Source organism: Onychostruthus taczanowskii, unplaced genomic scaffold (assembly GCF_017590055.1).
Source record: "Onychostruthus taczanowskii isolate IOZ18803 unplaced genomic scaffold, ASM1759005v1 scaffold99, whole genome shotgun sequence".
In the NCBI taxonomy this organism is placed as follows: Eukaryota; Metazoa; Chordata; class Aves; order Passeriformes; family Passeridae; genus Onychostruthus; species Onychostruthus taczanowskii.
The window spans coordinates 1,863,311-1,877,475 of record NW_024507990.1 but is presented as its reverse complement, the minus strand read 5'-3'; the positions used below and the strand labels follow the sequence as shown (position 1 = coordinate 1,877,475).

The following is a 14,165-nucleotide window of genomic DNA, read 5'->3' as shown; positions in this document are numbered from 1 at the left end:
TGGGGACAGTGCCTAGCAATTAAACAAAACTCTTACCAGAGAGTTTTCCCTCCTTGCATTCATCCAGAAGTCTGTCATTCTCCAGAACTGCAAGGACAAGGATTTTGGATGTTCTATTCCTGCAGGAAGAGATCTGCTGTGCTGCTCAGGGCAGGAGAGTTCCTGTGGCTCTCCTGCAAAGCCTGAGGGCTTCACCCTCCTGGACGACTCAGTGGGAGCACAGCTGATCCTTGGACTGGCAGAGACTTCACCACATCTTCTGCCCCATGCCAAAGGCACCCATAAAACCACTCAGTCTGAGCTGAGGCTCTGAGAAACCAAGCTGTGCCCACAGAAATGCTGTCCTGGTTTAACCCCAGCAGCAGCCAAGCCCCCCACGCCCCCAGCTCCCTCCCTCCCAGAGGGTAAAAGTGTGAAACCTCCCAGGCTGAGGTGAAGGCACTTTGACAGGCAAAGCCATGAGTGAATGGTGCTTCCAGATGCTGCAAGGCACGAGCAGGACAGAGCTCGGAGAGGGACACCAGCACTGCTGCTTGCTGCATTTCTGTGTTAGGAGACTTCAGTTTCAATGCCACCCTCTGAACACTGGAGCAGCACTGGCTGGTGATTCTCCCCCTTCCCCAGCTCCTGAGCCCATTCAGGGCCAGAGCTGCCAAGTGGGGACCTCTCCAGATGAGTGGTGTTTGTCGAGGTGCTCCTTTACTTGGGGGGTTTATCCAGCTGAGAGGGTCTGCAGTGTCCCCACAGGAGGGTCACGAGGTCAGGAGGGGTCTTCCTCCCACCTGACCCATGTCCTCTCCTCACCCTCACTAAACCTGCAGCTTCCAGAGACTATTCCAGAAACAATTACTTTTATTAGTAAGTATCTATCATCACGACATATTCCTCCTAAATCATCCCTGTGCTGTGCTTTCACTATCGATTCCATTGAGCACACTGGATATTAACACCATTTTCAATGTTTCTAAGATTTACAGGAGTGTTAGCAACACACAGCTGATAACCACAACATCTGCTCACCTCCCAGCTTCCAACATCACACACACTACAACGAAGCATGGAGGGAAAGGTATTGTATTTGCAGGGAGTGCCCCGATGAAGGCAGGAATGATGAAGCTGACTCCATGTTCTCAGAAGGCTAATTTATTACTTTATGATACTATATTATATTAAAGAATACTATGCTATACTCAAGAATACAGAAAGGATACTTACTAAATGCTAAAAAACATAATAATGAAAACTTGCGATTCTCTCCAGTCTTGACACAGCTTGGCCCTAATTGGCCAAAGAGTGAAAGCAATTCACACAAAACCAATGAAACAATCACCTGTGGGTAAACAACCTCCAAACACATTCCACACATGAGCACAACACAGGAGAAGCAAACAAGATAATTATTGTTTTCTTTTTCTCTGAGGCTTCTCAGCTTCCCAGGAGAAAAATCCTGGGCAAAGGGATTTTTTTCAGAGAATGTGGATGCCGCAGAAAGGAATAAATTCTGGAGAATTTCACAAGTCACTGGACTATTCAAGTGTTCTGGAGAAGGCTACTGATTTTACTGATGGATGATTTTAAAACTACTTTGGACCATGAAGAGAAATAAAAACCAGATTTAAGTTTAGCACTCTCTGGGTGTGGTGTATCGGGCTCTGGGCTGGGCTCTTGCAGTGCAGCACTGTAGGAATTACAGGATATTGATTTACAGCAGCCATGAACCTGGGCCGTGTCACTCTGCACCTCTGTCACCTCCTCACAGACCCTGCTTGGGTCACATCCCCAGGACACAGAGATAACTGGGGAGTCCAGCAGAGAGATGGAATTTGGGTTAACCTCAGCATTGAACTGTTTAAACTGTGTGACATTGTGAGGAGTTTGCAGAGCAGGGGCCGTGCTGGTGCCTCAGACCTGCAGCAGCAAGGCCACACCAGCGAGCACCCACTTGGACGGGTTTTCCTTGGTTTTCAGGTTGAAAGTCCAGACGTAGGTTGGGCCCCTCTGGCGTGTTTTGTACAGAGGACACGGGTACAAGCCCCGGGTGTCCTGCTTGTCGTCAGGAATGGCCTTGATGAACACGACAGGCATGGCCGGGGTGAGCTCCTTGAGCCGGGCCTCCGCGATCGTCCCGGCCTGCAGAGAGAAGGAGACAAAGGGCTGCTGACCTGGACAAAACTTCCCTCATGGACATGAGCCACTTTTCCTCATGTGGTTTTCATCAAACTTCCAGCAGTGCTACGAATATTCTGGTTTTTTCCAAGGCAGCATTTTCCACAGGGAGGCTGAGGCACTGAACCAGCCCTTCCCAGGAACCAGAGGGGCTCAGAGGGGCTGTCTCAGCTGACAGCTCCAAGGTGTCCACCAGCTGAGGGACCTGAGCCCCCGTGGTCTTTATCCAAGCTGCTGGGGAGGTGCAAACAGCTTCTCCAGGGTCAAAGAGGCTGGATGAGCCTCTTTGAGGAAGGAGATCTGGATCCAAGGGCTCCCTGTCTCACCACGACCCTCCCCAACGTAGATCATCTCAAGGCTCCAGCTGCCTGCACTCCCACCAGATGCTCCAACCCTCACATCCAAGCTGGATTTGTGTGGGAACAGTGTTCCTGGACCTGTACAGCCATATTATCAACAAAGTTTAATTTCTCTTGTCCTGCTTTCTACTGATGGGCAGCTTGAGGCCATTTCCTCTTGTCCTATTGCCAGGGAACAGGGACAAGAGGAAAAGGCCTCAGGCTGTGCCAGGGCAGGCTCAGGTTGGACATCAGCAGGAATTTCTTAGCTGAAAGGGTGATTAAACATTGCCCAGGGAGGTTTGGAGTGCCCATCCCTGGAGATGTCCAGGGAACACCTGGAGGTGGCACTCAGTGCTCGGGGCTGGGGACAAGGGGGATCAGACACGTCTTGGCCTGGATGGGCTGGGGGATCTTTTCCAAGATCAGTGATCCTGGGATTACTGTCATGCATCTCTTTCTCAGAGGATTCCAGACCAGAATCACCTCATGGGAGGTGCTGCTTGTGGTGGGAGTGAGAGTGGACACCTGAACCACTGGGATGGAGAACAGCCCCAAAACAGGCTTGTTCCCACTCTCATGATGCAACCAAGAGAATTCAAAATGACTTTTCTGAGGGAATATCACCATTAAATATCAAGTCCCATTATTCTCCTCCAAGCAATGCCCTGCCCAGCAGGCTGCCCAATTCAGGAGAGGGAGAGAACCCTGCCAGGGCAAGAAATCAAGTTTGTTTCTCTAATTTGGGTCTCCCTGACATTTTCTCTCTCTCTTCCTGACAATAAAATACCCTGCACATCAATCCATTTCCAGGGAAAACTGCCTAATAGAGGCTAGAGAGACCAAATGAAAACAAACAGGGAAATAGAAACGAAACTTTTCAGCACTAAAGAAACTGCCTCTCACTGCAGCTGAGCTTAACATATCATCATTATTCCAAATGCTGTCGGATCAGAGTTGCGGGGTGAGATTCAACCTCTCCAGTAGTTTATTTAGTTCTATAACAAGCAAAGAAAAATCATCCCTCTTGCCACACACCTTGGTTTAATTGTACTAATGCCATCTGTTATGCTCAGCTATGAAAAATCCAACTCTCATTTAGGATTTTATATTTCCAACGTGCTGAACAAACATTAAATAATTCGTATAATACCTTGCAAAGTAGCTGTTTATGAAACATTATTATGCACTCTTCTTAAATTCACACCTTTCATTTCTGAGACTGGTTTTTAATTAGGTTTTTCTCTTCTTTTTTACTGCTGAGAATACTTCAAATGAAATTTCCAAGAGATATTCTACCTGTTTCTGGGTTAACAAGAGCTGAAATCTTCCTGAGGTACCTCTATGTAAGATATCATTTTGTTATGTCTGGGCTGATTCTCATTTGCATTTTTTATCGCTCTCATCATCAGAAATTAATTCTGTTCTGAGAGCAGTTCTTCCTGATGAGCAGCACAGCCCTCGTGGTGCAAAACCATCGTTCTGTGCCTGCAGAGCTCAGCCTCGGCTCCTAAAGGATCCCTCACTCCTCTGTCCCAGATTCCCAGCAGGAAACTGAGAGTGGCCGTGTGGCAGTGCCACGTGTCACCAGGGCTGAGGGCACCAAGAGCTGTCACAAGGCAGGGGTGGTGACAGCAGGGCCCAAACACAGCCCCTGGGACCCACAGCCCTGAACCCCTGCACGGGGAGGATCTGTCCTAGATTGCCAAGCAGTATGTATTCTATTGCATCTGTTAGGGGTGGGGCAGTTATCTTCTGTTAATTGGGCAGTTTTCTTTATCTCTCCCACAGCCAATCCTCCCTCCAGGAGATCTCTGCTGTTCATGGCCACTGAGTGCCCCTGCATGGCTAATAAAATTCCATCATCCCACTGGGAGATGCTCCACCCAGGGGAGGAGCCAAGCATTCCTACCTGGATACAGTCTGAGATTTTGGGACACCAGAGCAGCCTTTCCACTGGATTCCCAGAGAACCAGCTGCCTCTTTCACTGGATCTTCAGAGGAAGACTACACCCTTCTACAGTATCCCTGCTCCAGCAGAACCACACCTGTCCCTGCAGGAGGGCTGCAGCCACAAATCCAATTGGACTGCTGCCAACACCCTGATTCATAGAGTGTCAGGGTCTATTCTGACTCTGTCAAGTGTTGTTTTATTTTACTGCATTGTTTACTTTATTTTTATTTTCTTCCCTAGTAAAGAACGGTTATTCCTGCTGCCATATCTTTGCCTGAGAGCCCCTTAATTTCAAAATCATAATAATTCAGAGGGAGGGGGTTTACATTTTCCATTTTAGGGGAGGCTCCATGGCCTGGCTGCCTTGGGGATGGAGTCATTATGGGCAGGGAAAGGGACACAGAGCCAGCAGGGAAGGGGACAAGGAGCCAGCAGGGAAGGGGACATGGAGCCAGCAGGGAAAGGGGACATGGAGCCAGCAGGGAGCACTCCAAGGTGGTCCCCGAGTGATTGGGGTCAGTGGCTTCAGCTGGACAAGGGGAGTGAAAAACTCTCCCCTGTGGAGGTGTCCAAGGCTAGGCTGGACGGGTCTTGGAGCAGCCTGGGATAGAGGAAGGTGTCCCTGCCCATGGTGGGGTGGAATGAGCTCATTTTTAAGGTCCCTTCCAGCCCAAGGCAGCCTGGGATCCTGTGGCTCCATGGCTGTGCTGTGCACAGCTGCCAAAGCTCTGTGGAGCACACATGGTGGTGAAACCCACCCTGCCCTTGTCCCATCACTTTTGGCATCAAACTCTATTGCAGAGAGCAAGAAAGCCAAGAATCAGTCAGCAGCTTGAGATAAAATGTCTCCAAGTGTCCCCAGTCACAGCATCCTTCTGACTGTCACTGAGTCCCAGTGACTTTAACAGGGCTGCAGAAAGAGATCATTTGCACCCAAAATAATCTGCTTAGTTTCATTTCATCTAATAGCTGCCTGCTGTTTTGTAATGAATGTTTTATAAATTTAAGACACCCAAGGGCAAACATAAATGTTTAAATAAATAGAAAAATGTGAGTAGCAGAACATAGAAGGACTCTTTCCTTTTTTGGAGGCACAACCTAAATGTGAAATATTCTTTTAAAAGTGGAGGTGTTCCCCAGAGGAATTCTTCTAAACATGGCCTGGCCATTTTTATCAGAGGATTAATTTGGATGGAGTACACAACCCAAAAGAGCTGTGCACCCGTTTTAAAAGTCCTGTATCCGTTAATGCACACTGATACTCACTGGATTATAGGTAAAATGAATAGTTCCACTAGGTAGAAATGATATTTCAGTGGGAGCAGCAACCCATAAAAATATCCTTTTCCTTTCTGAAATAAATTGAAGCATGATACCCAGAGATTATGAATGGCTCCATGAACATAATTGCTCAGTATCTTTCAATCATAAGTAAAATGTAATCAGAAAAACACATTTACTGGTGTTGGGATGGTCTCTGAAGACAAATTCCATTGCTGGATGCAATTGCCCAGACCAGTTATTGGAGGGAGGCAGAGGGGAGAAACCAAATATTTCCCAAAGATCTCTGGCTTTGCACCACTAAAACCTCTCACTCTTCACTTCCATCTGGTAAAACTCAGACAGAACTCATTTTCTGGTCATAGTGGCAAAGAAAACATAACAGCAGGAACTGGAATGTTCTTAAATGGAGAATTTGACAATGCAGGACCAGGAATTTTTAAAAGCTCTCTCTGTTGTGGTGTGTCCAGCTGATTTCTGACAGGTTTTTAGGGCAGCAGAAATCCAGTGCTCCCTTTGGCAGGGGCTGTGATCTCCCAAGGGCTGTGTGTGGAGAAGGGAAGAGCCAGAGAACAGTGGGGGCAGAGCTGGGAACTGGACAGGGCTGGTCCCTGCTCTGCTGCTGTGAGCAGAGCCCAGACCCTGAGAGCAGAAATCTGAGCTGACCCCTGTGAGATCCTCACTGCCATCTTCCAGCAGAGCCCTTGCCAATGTTCCCGACTGCCTGTGGCTTCCCAGACCAAATTCAGGCCATTTCCAGAGCGAAAAACAGCCTGGAGCTAGGAACTGCCCAAGGAGATGTGATGAAATGGCATAGATCAGGGAGAGCACAGCTTTCCCTAATTTCTTATCTTCATGGAAAACCATTGCAAGGGAGGGAGATGATTTATGACAAATAAGTGGAGAGTGTTGGATCAGAATTGCAGGGCCACACCTGTGGCTTCTCCCTCAGCCCCAGAGCCCTGCAGAGCTCACCTGAGCATCCCAGCGTGCTCCCTCCATGAACAGACCATGCACGTAGGCCCCCTCACGAGGAGCACTGGCAAAATCCTCTCTGCTCTTCTTGGTCACATCACACTGCAATGTCATCTTGTCCAGTGGCCACCTGTTCTTCCGGGCTGTGGTCTGCATGATGGCTGTCAGGATGGACTGGGGGTTGAAGAACCCTCCGAGCCACAGTGTGGAGGGCAAGGAGAAGTCCCTGGTCCAGGCTTCCAGCTCGCTGATGCGGGCCAGCAGGTCAGCAAACCACGAGGCCAGGCTGGCCGTGGAAGGGTAAGATCTCTTCACCCAGGACTCAGGCACCGTGCCCAGGAAGAGGCAGTTCTGCAAGGTCTCCATGTCGCTGGTCATGGTCAGTTCCCCCTGGTGGGAAAGGGCACAGTCAGCACTGACAGCTGAGCCAAGGCATGAGGAAGAGCACAGAATCCCACACAGACTCTGCTGGCCACGTACTGTGGGTGATTTCATGAGTCTGGGGCTTTTCTGCACACTTTCTGTTGCATAGTCATGCATCCTGCTGTAAAAATAATACTGGGAGGAAAAGCTGTGTATAGTGACAGCAGCAGGGGTCTCCCTCAGTTATCCCAGTGGTTTTTTTCTGTTTTTTCTTATGGACTGGCAGATTTTCAGGGGTGTAAAGCTGTTCTCACTCACTGTCAGGGCAGGATACTGGAGTTTCTGATGATCTACTCTAAAACTGTCCAAATATTTATGATGAGTCCTGTCCCCCTCCTCTCTGCACTTCCCCTCACTCCTCCCCTCATTGACTGCTTTGCAGTGCAAGATTTTCTCTTTGACTTCACGTGTTGTCTGCAAATGTAATCACAGCTCCTTCCACAGCAGGGAAGGAGCACAACAAAGTAAGATATGATTCAGGTAAGTGAGATAAAGAGAGAGGTTTGCCTTTTCCTTTGTGCAGCAATTAATTAGTTTCAATGCTTTTAGAAACCTGTATCAGTTCTGCCAGAAGAGCTGAATTCCAGGACATTCCACTGAAAGACAACATGAGGGTGGCAGAACACTGGAAGAGGTTGTCCACAGAGGCTGTGGAGTCTCCATCCTTGTAAATGTTCAAAACCCACCAGGGCAAGGTCCAGAGCAACCTGCTCTGCCTGTCCCTGCTTGGGATGGAGCTGGAGCAGACAATGTCCTGACCAACTCCTCTGTGATCCTGGCTCACTCAAGCCAAGCAGGATACAAAGAGAAATCCTGCAAATGCCAGCTCAGCTTCCCTGGTGTGGAATGGTCTCCACAGTTCAAATCTCTGCAGCTCTGTGCTCAGCTGGAGGGGTTCAACACCCCCAGAACTTTGGAGACCCACAGATAATGTCCATCACTGCTCTCCATTATAAACACTTCCTTTTGTTCCCTTGTCATTTTGCCAAAATTTATCTCATTTACTATTTCTCTTTGCCTCGGGCTAAGTGTTTTTGGAAGGATTAACTGAAATCAGTGGAGCCATTGCTGAGAACAAGGGGGAGGGAATTGGGTCAGTCTATTCACATTAAAAGATTCCAACTGTTCTTTCACAGGACTTCAGTGCCTCCAGCCGTGAGGTCAGCAGAGGTGCCCTTTGCTGGGGCCACAAAAATCTATGAAGCTTTAGCAAAAGTTGAAATCTTCTTAAAGCAGTCCCCACAGTTGTTTAGCAATGCTTGGCAGAGCTCAGCAGTTCAAGATCTTTGCAGTTTGTTCCTGTGCTGGCCATGCCCTGTGGGGACACACTGACAGCTGAGAAAGACCTTTGATATCACCAAATCCAGCCACAGAATTGTGACTTGGACAAGGGGTGGCAATTAGATTTAATGTGGGGAAGAATGTGCTCTTTAATATTGGTAGGGGAACGACGGGATGCAGAGTGTGCAAATAAACCACAAACAAAATTAATCAAAATTAACAAAATCTTTAACACAGGCTGCAAACCTCTCCCCAAACCCTGACACAGATCATGGCAGGGAAGGAGATGGGGACTGCAGAAAAGGCTCCTCAGAGGGTTGCAGCAGTCCCTGAGCTGGGGTTCAGAGACATCCTGGAGAGCACATTTCTGATGGAAAGAGAAAATCTTGAGTACAAAGGGTTTAAGATGGGTTTCGAAGCTAAAACAGCAAATGAGGTGAAATCAAAAGCTGGAAGAAGCAGCACTTGCAATTAACACTAAAATATGAGGAACGACCTCTCGAAATGTCCATCATGATCTCCACCCTCAGGAGAAACTGAACACAAAGAGGAACCATCTACGGACTAGGCTGAACCCATGGCAAGACCACGCAGGAAGAACAAGAAGCCCTGCCCTGGCCACAGCAGGACACTGGAACAGCAGGATTTTGTGCTCCTGGAAGTGTTTTGACGTGGGTAAGAATATGGCAGAATGTGTGCAAGCAGCCAAATTGATTTAAAGACAACCCTCCCCCCTCGATCATATATCATGTCTAGTTTTACTTTCAGGAAACAAATGAATTAGCAAATGTAATTCTCAGCAAGGCTTGAGAAAAGCAATTTTTAAAGCCTGCGCACTCAAGCATGCTTTGAGTCTCCTGTGAGGGTTCAAAGCATCTACAGCAGCAATCTCATAGAGTTGTCCAAACACAATTATGCATAAATTTGCATTTCAGATGCTGAATACTAAAGTGCATCAGAAATTATTCAAGTTACTTTTTAAATTTTTTTTTCCTCACAAATGCTGGGAGTAATTTTCATTTAAAGACACCCTTGAAGGAAATCCTAATCAGCCTGCAGCCATTCCCTCAAGATGAGCACACTACAGGCACAAACTGTTTCCTCAGTTCAGGTTATTTTCACTTGATACCCACCTTGCAGATCAAAATTTGGTCTTTGTTATTTTACAATACATATTATCCTCATTTTGGAGGCTCATCCTTCACTCAAATTGCAAACCAGAGGATCTGCTTGCAAAAAATGAGGCTGGTACAACATTAACATGCAAGTGCTTCAGCCCAGCCTCTGGTTCCACCCAAGCCAGCCAGAACAAAGGGCTTTGAAATGCAACATGCCAGTTATTTCTGATGGCTACCAGTCTATTGCAATTTCTCTTCCTCCTAATGGGATGTCTCCTATTTTTGGACCAAACAATCACTTTCCGCTAGGACGACACGATGAATTATTCAAAAATTCAAATTAGGCGTGACATTTCTAAATCGCCTTCTTTTGGCAGATCCTTCAGTCAGTTAAAAACAATAAGCCTTGTTTTCTCTGGGCTTTATTTATTCTCTGCTCAGCTCTGTGGGGCCTGGCTTGCAAACTCTCCTCCTCTGAGTGCTGTCAGTGCAGGCCCCCAGCCCCAGAGATGAACGAGCCTTAACAGCTCTTTAATTGTCAGGAAGGGCAATTAAAGCAGGATTTCTTCAGTGTAAGCCCAGAGTCAAGTGAGGGTAGCACCAGGAAGAGACATCAGCCCCCTCTGGCTGCTCCGTGGTCCCCTAGTTGTGGGAGGTGACGTGAGGGACGCTGAGCAGGGTTTGCGTCATGCACAAGGTCTAATTTAACTCTTCAGGGATCCACATGCGACCTTTGGCTGCAGACACAAGAACTGGGCTCAGGTTGTGCCAGGGAAAACGTGGTTTGGATATCAGGAAGGCTTTCTTCAGGCAGTGGGCTGTGAAGCACTGAACAGGCTGCGGTGGAGTCACCAACCACAGGCTGACAGAATATTCCCAGCTGGAAGGGGCCCTCAGGGATCATCGAGCCCAATCCTTAGACCAGGGATTGAACCCCCAGCCTTGGTGGTGTCAGCACCAACTGAGCCCTGAAAGTGACCAAAAAAACCATCTGGATGTGGCACCTGAGGCCATGGTTTGGGGGTGAGCATGGTGCTGCTGCTGGGGTGATGGTTGGGCTTGGGGATCTCAAAGGGCTTCTCCAGCCTTAAGGACTCCACGGTTCTTGGAACTGCCACTGATGGCCTCTCAGAGCCTTCAGATGTGTCTCTGCAGCAAACACCACATTTGCCAAACACCAGAAATGCCAAATGCTGCTCTGCTGTGCTGCTCTACTCCAGCCCCAGGTTGTCTCTGAATCCCAGCCCAGGGACTGCTGCTGCCCTCTGAGGAGCCTTTTCTGCAGACCCCATCTCCTTCCCTGCCAAGACCTGCGTCAGGGTTTGGGGAGAGGTTTGCAGCCTGTGTTACAGATTCCTGTGGTTAATTTTGTTTGTGGTTTATTTGCACACTCTGCATCCCGTCGTTCCCCTACCAATATTAAAGAGCACATTCTTCCCCACATTAAATCTAATTGCCACCCCTTGTCCAAGTCACAATTATATCTTGTTTGGGGCTCTGGGATTGAAACATTAAATCACTTCTGTTTACCTGTCTCAGGAAATGGAATTTTCAATTCCACTGCCTTATGCTAGAAAATAAGAGAAATCTGTTTATGATAATTGACTACATAAATATCAGCTTCTTTCAAAAAGGGCTGTACACACTGACCCACCAGCTGTGTCCAGGATAGCTCTGCTTTAACAAGCACCAGCAGCAAATGCAGTGCACACACATCTGCAGCTGCTGCAGCTGGGATTTGGGAGCAGCTTGGTGCCCAACCCCTGACCCAAGCCTGCCCTTTCTCGTGCAGGGTGGGCAGCTGAAGGTTTCTTTTCCAAGCTGCCCCTGGGGGAGGTTTGAGATGTCATTCCACCTCAGGGCAGGCCCTCCTTGCCCACCCTCAGCTCTCCTACGAACGGGCTGGTCCAAGGCCAGACCCTTCAGGCACAGCTCCACACCAGCTGTGGGAGCTGAGCATCCCCGTGAGAAGGGATCACAGCCTGCCACTCTGGAAGTGATGGAGCAGGGAATGTCCACTGCCTGATGGCCAGGAGATCCCCCAGGACCCAGCCGTGGCACAAGGGGAGGCAGGGCAGTGCTGAGGCTTTGTTCTGCCAGCTCCAGGCTGCATTGCTGTGCTGCATTCCCAAGGGATGGACAGCAGCTGGCTGTGGGGAAGGGTCCCTGGGGGTGACAAGGTGGAGGGGGAGTGCTGTCAGAGAGCACCAGGACTGCCAGGCAGATCCTCACTCCCGGGCAGTGCAGCCTGATCCGTGCTGGCCCTTCCCTAAGGGGCAGTCAGAGCCTTTTCTCTTTTGTGCCCCTGAGTGCCTGGGGGGGATGCAGGAGGTGACCTCTCCTACCAGTGCATGCAGCATCTATCACAGCCCTCCCTCAAACCCAGAACACAGAAATCTGCATCCCAGCTGGTGTGGCAAAGGCAGCAGCTGGGGGACGCAGACACCCCTGTCCTGGGCTGAGACAGAGATGAGCAGATCCACAGGATTCCTGCCTGGGACAGAGCTGATCCATGGGGGCAGAACTGATCCACAGGATCCCTGCCTGGGACAGAGCTGATCCCTGGCTGGGACAGAGCTGATCCATGGGGGCAGAGCTGATCCATGGGATCCCTGCCTGGAGCAGAGCAGATCCATGGGATCTGCTGCTTCCACACCAGGTGGGGATCACTGCAGTGGAGCCCCATGGATGGGGACTCCTGAGCAGGTGGCTCACACCCAGCAAGGGAATTGTATCTCTTCCAAAACTCCTGTGATTTCAGCCTTTTTCTCTTACAGTTCTGGACATGTTGTACCTTCATACAAAACCAGCCTTTGATTTCAGCTCAGCCTGTGCCTCTGAGATATTTTGTTCTAAGCTCCCCCCACTCCTGGACATTTTATGCAAAGGTGAGATTTTTGGCTCACCTTTAAGTAGGTCATGTCTCAGTTTGTGAGTGACCTGCTGTTGCTGTGGCACAGTCTGGGGTGGCCAGAAGTGCTCGTGCTCTGTTCCCAAAAGCCAAGCACTGCTGTGTGTGCCTGTGGACACTGTCTCACTGCAAATCCACCTGTGAGCCTTGTGGAGCCAGGATGCCTCCACAAATTCTTCCTTGTGACTCCTTTTGAAGTGCTCGTGCCCTGTTCCCAAAAGCCAAGCACTGCTGTGTGTGCCTTGGACATTGTCCCACTACAAATCCACCTGTGAGCCCTGTGGAGCCAGGAGGCCTCCACAAATTCTTCCCTTTTATTCCCTGAGCAGCACCCTGAAGGATTTTCCAGCTCTCCAACTGATGCCTAAAGATTTTAGCTTTTATATTTTTCAAATCCTGTAGTGCATTAGTGCATAGTTCTAAACTCTATATAAACTGCAGTAAACTGGCTTCACATTTTGGTCAGACAGAGCAATCCCTCTGGGCCTGAGGTCCAAGGACACACCACAGGCCCTGAAAACTATAAACAAAAGTGAATTGTGGGGAGCAAACTGGGGGAATGTGACTTCATTACCTGAAGCTGTAATTGGAGAATTAACCCCTGATATGCAAATAGATCAAACTGATATCTGTATAAAAAAATCGTGACCATTGTGATGCCTTCAGTTTTATCTTTCACATTTCCCAGGCTCTGCACTGCACTGGTACAGAACTCTGAGCTCCACACCAAGTGTCAGCAGCTCTTCTCACAACTCAGGCACACACAACAATCCTTTGCCAGCCCCAGAACCAAGGACACCGCTGCAGCTTCAGCCCCAAAAAGTGCAAACAACAGGGGATGGAGGAGAGCAACCTGGGAGGGTGGGACTGCATCCCCTGGAGCTGCAATTGGACAGTGAACCCAAGGTGGGAATGGACCCAAACTGATAAAAGTGTGAAAACTCGTGACTCTGAGTCCATGCTGGGTCCATCTTGGGTGCAGCCCTGGCTGGGCTCTTGCACTGCCCAAGGTGGATCCTTTGAGGCCTTTTAATAAATCCCTACTTTATTCTTTAACTCTGTCCAGCCTCTGTCCAGGAGCCTCTCCAGGCATCAATCACCCATCTTGGGTGCAGCCTCTGCTGGGCTCTGCACTGCCCAAGGTGTTCCTGTTTAAGGCCTTTAACAAACCCCCACTTTATCCTCTTTTCTGTGTCCTAGGGAGCCCCTGCAGCCCCTCAGTACCTTCAGGCCCAGCTCCAGCTCGGCGAGCGAGCGCCGCATTTCGGCCGTGAGCGCGTTCATGCGCTCGCACTCCTGCAGGGCAACCACAGCGTAGGGAGTCCTCTCCTCCACCCTGGCCATCAGCTCTGCCATGTTGAACTCATCTGTGAGCTTCTCCAACATCTCCTCCAGAAGGGCTTGCACCTGTGCCAAAGGGAGGAGAGAGGGGGATGCTGGTGAGTGATCCCTAGGCTCACAGCCTGAGCTGGGAGAACTCCCTCTGCCCTGTCAGTGTCTCCAAAACCATCCCTGTTAGCCCTGGGCAGCTTTCAAAGAGTTTTTCCCGTCCTATTAAAATCCAAATGCTGACAGAAGTTAATGTCAGATGAGCAGCTTGCAAAATGATGGTTTTAAAATGTCCCCGTGACATGTGGCAGCCTCCTCTCTTCTTGGCTCTCTTATTTCTCCCGAGGTCACACTCACAAGGAGATGGATGGGGCTGGAGCTTCAGCTGA

At 49.3% G+C, this 14,165-nt stretch overlaps 1 protein-coding gene across 1 annotated transcript in view; it reads right to left on the bottom strand.

The window, feature by feature from the left end:
* Window positions 1–1,902: 1,902 nt before the first annotated feature.
* The window catches only part of DNAH9 (dynein axonemal heavy chain 9), a 145,018-nt gene continuing 132,755 nt past the window's right edge, over window positions 1,903–14,165 (bottom strand). The window contains exons 68-70 of the mRNA XM_041427353.1: window positions 13,672–13,854; window positions 6,715–7,104; window positions 1,903–2,130 (exon numbers count right to left, since the gene is read on the bottom strand). Coding sequence (XP_041283287.1) covers window positions 1,903–2,130; window positions 6,715–7,104; window positions 13,672–13,854 — 801 coding nt within the window. The remainder of the gene's footprint in view (window positions 2,131–6,714; window positions 7,105–13,671; window positions 13,855–14,165) is intronic.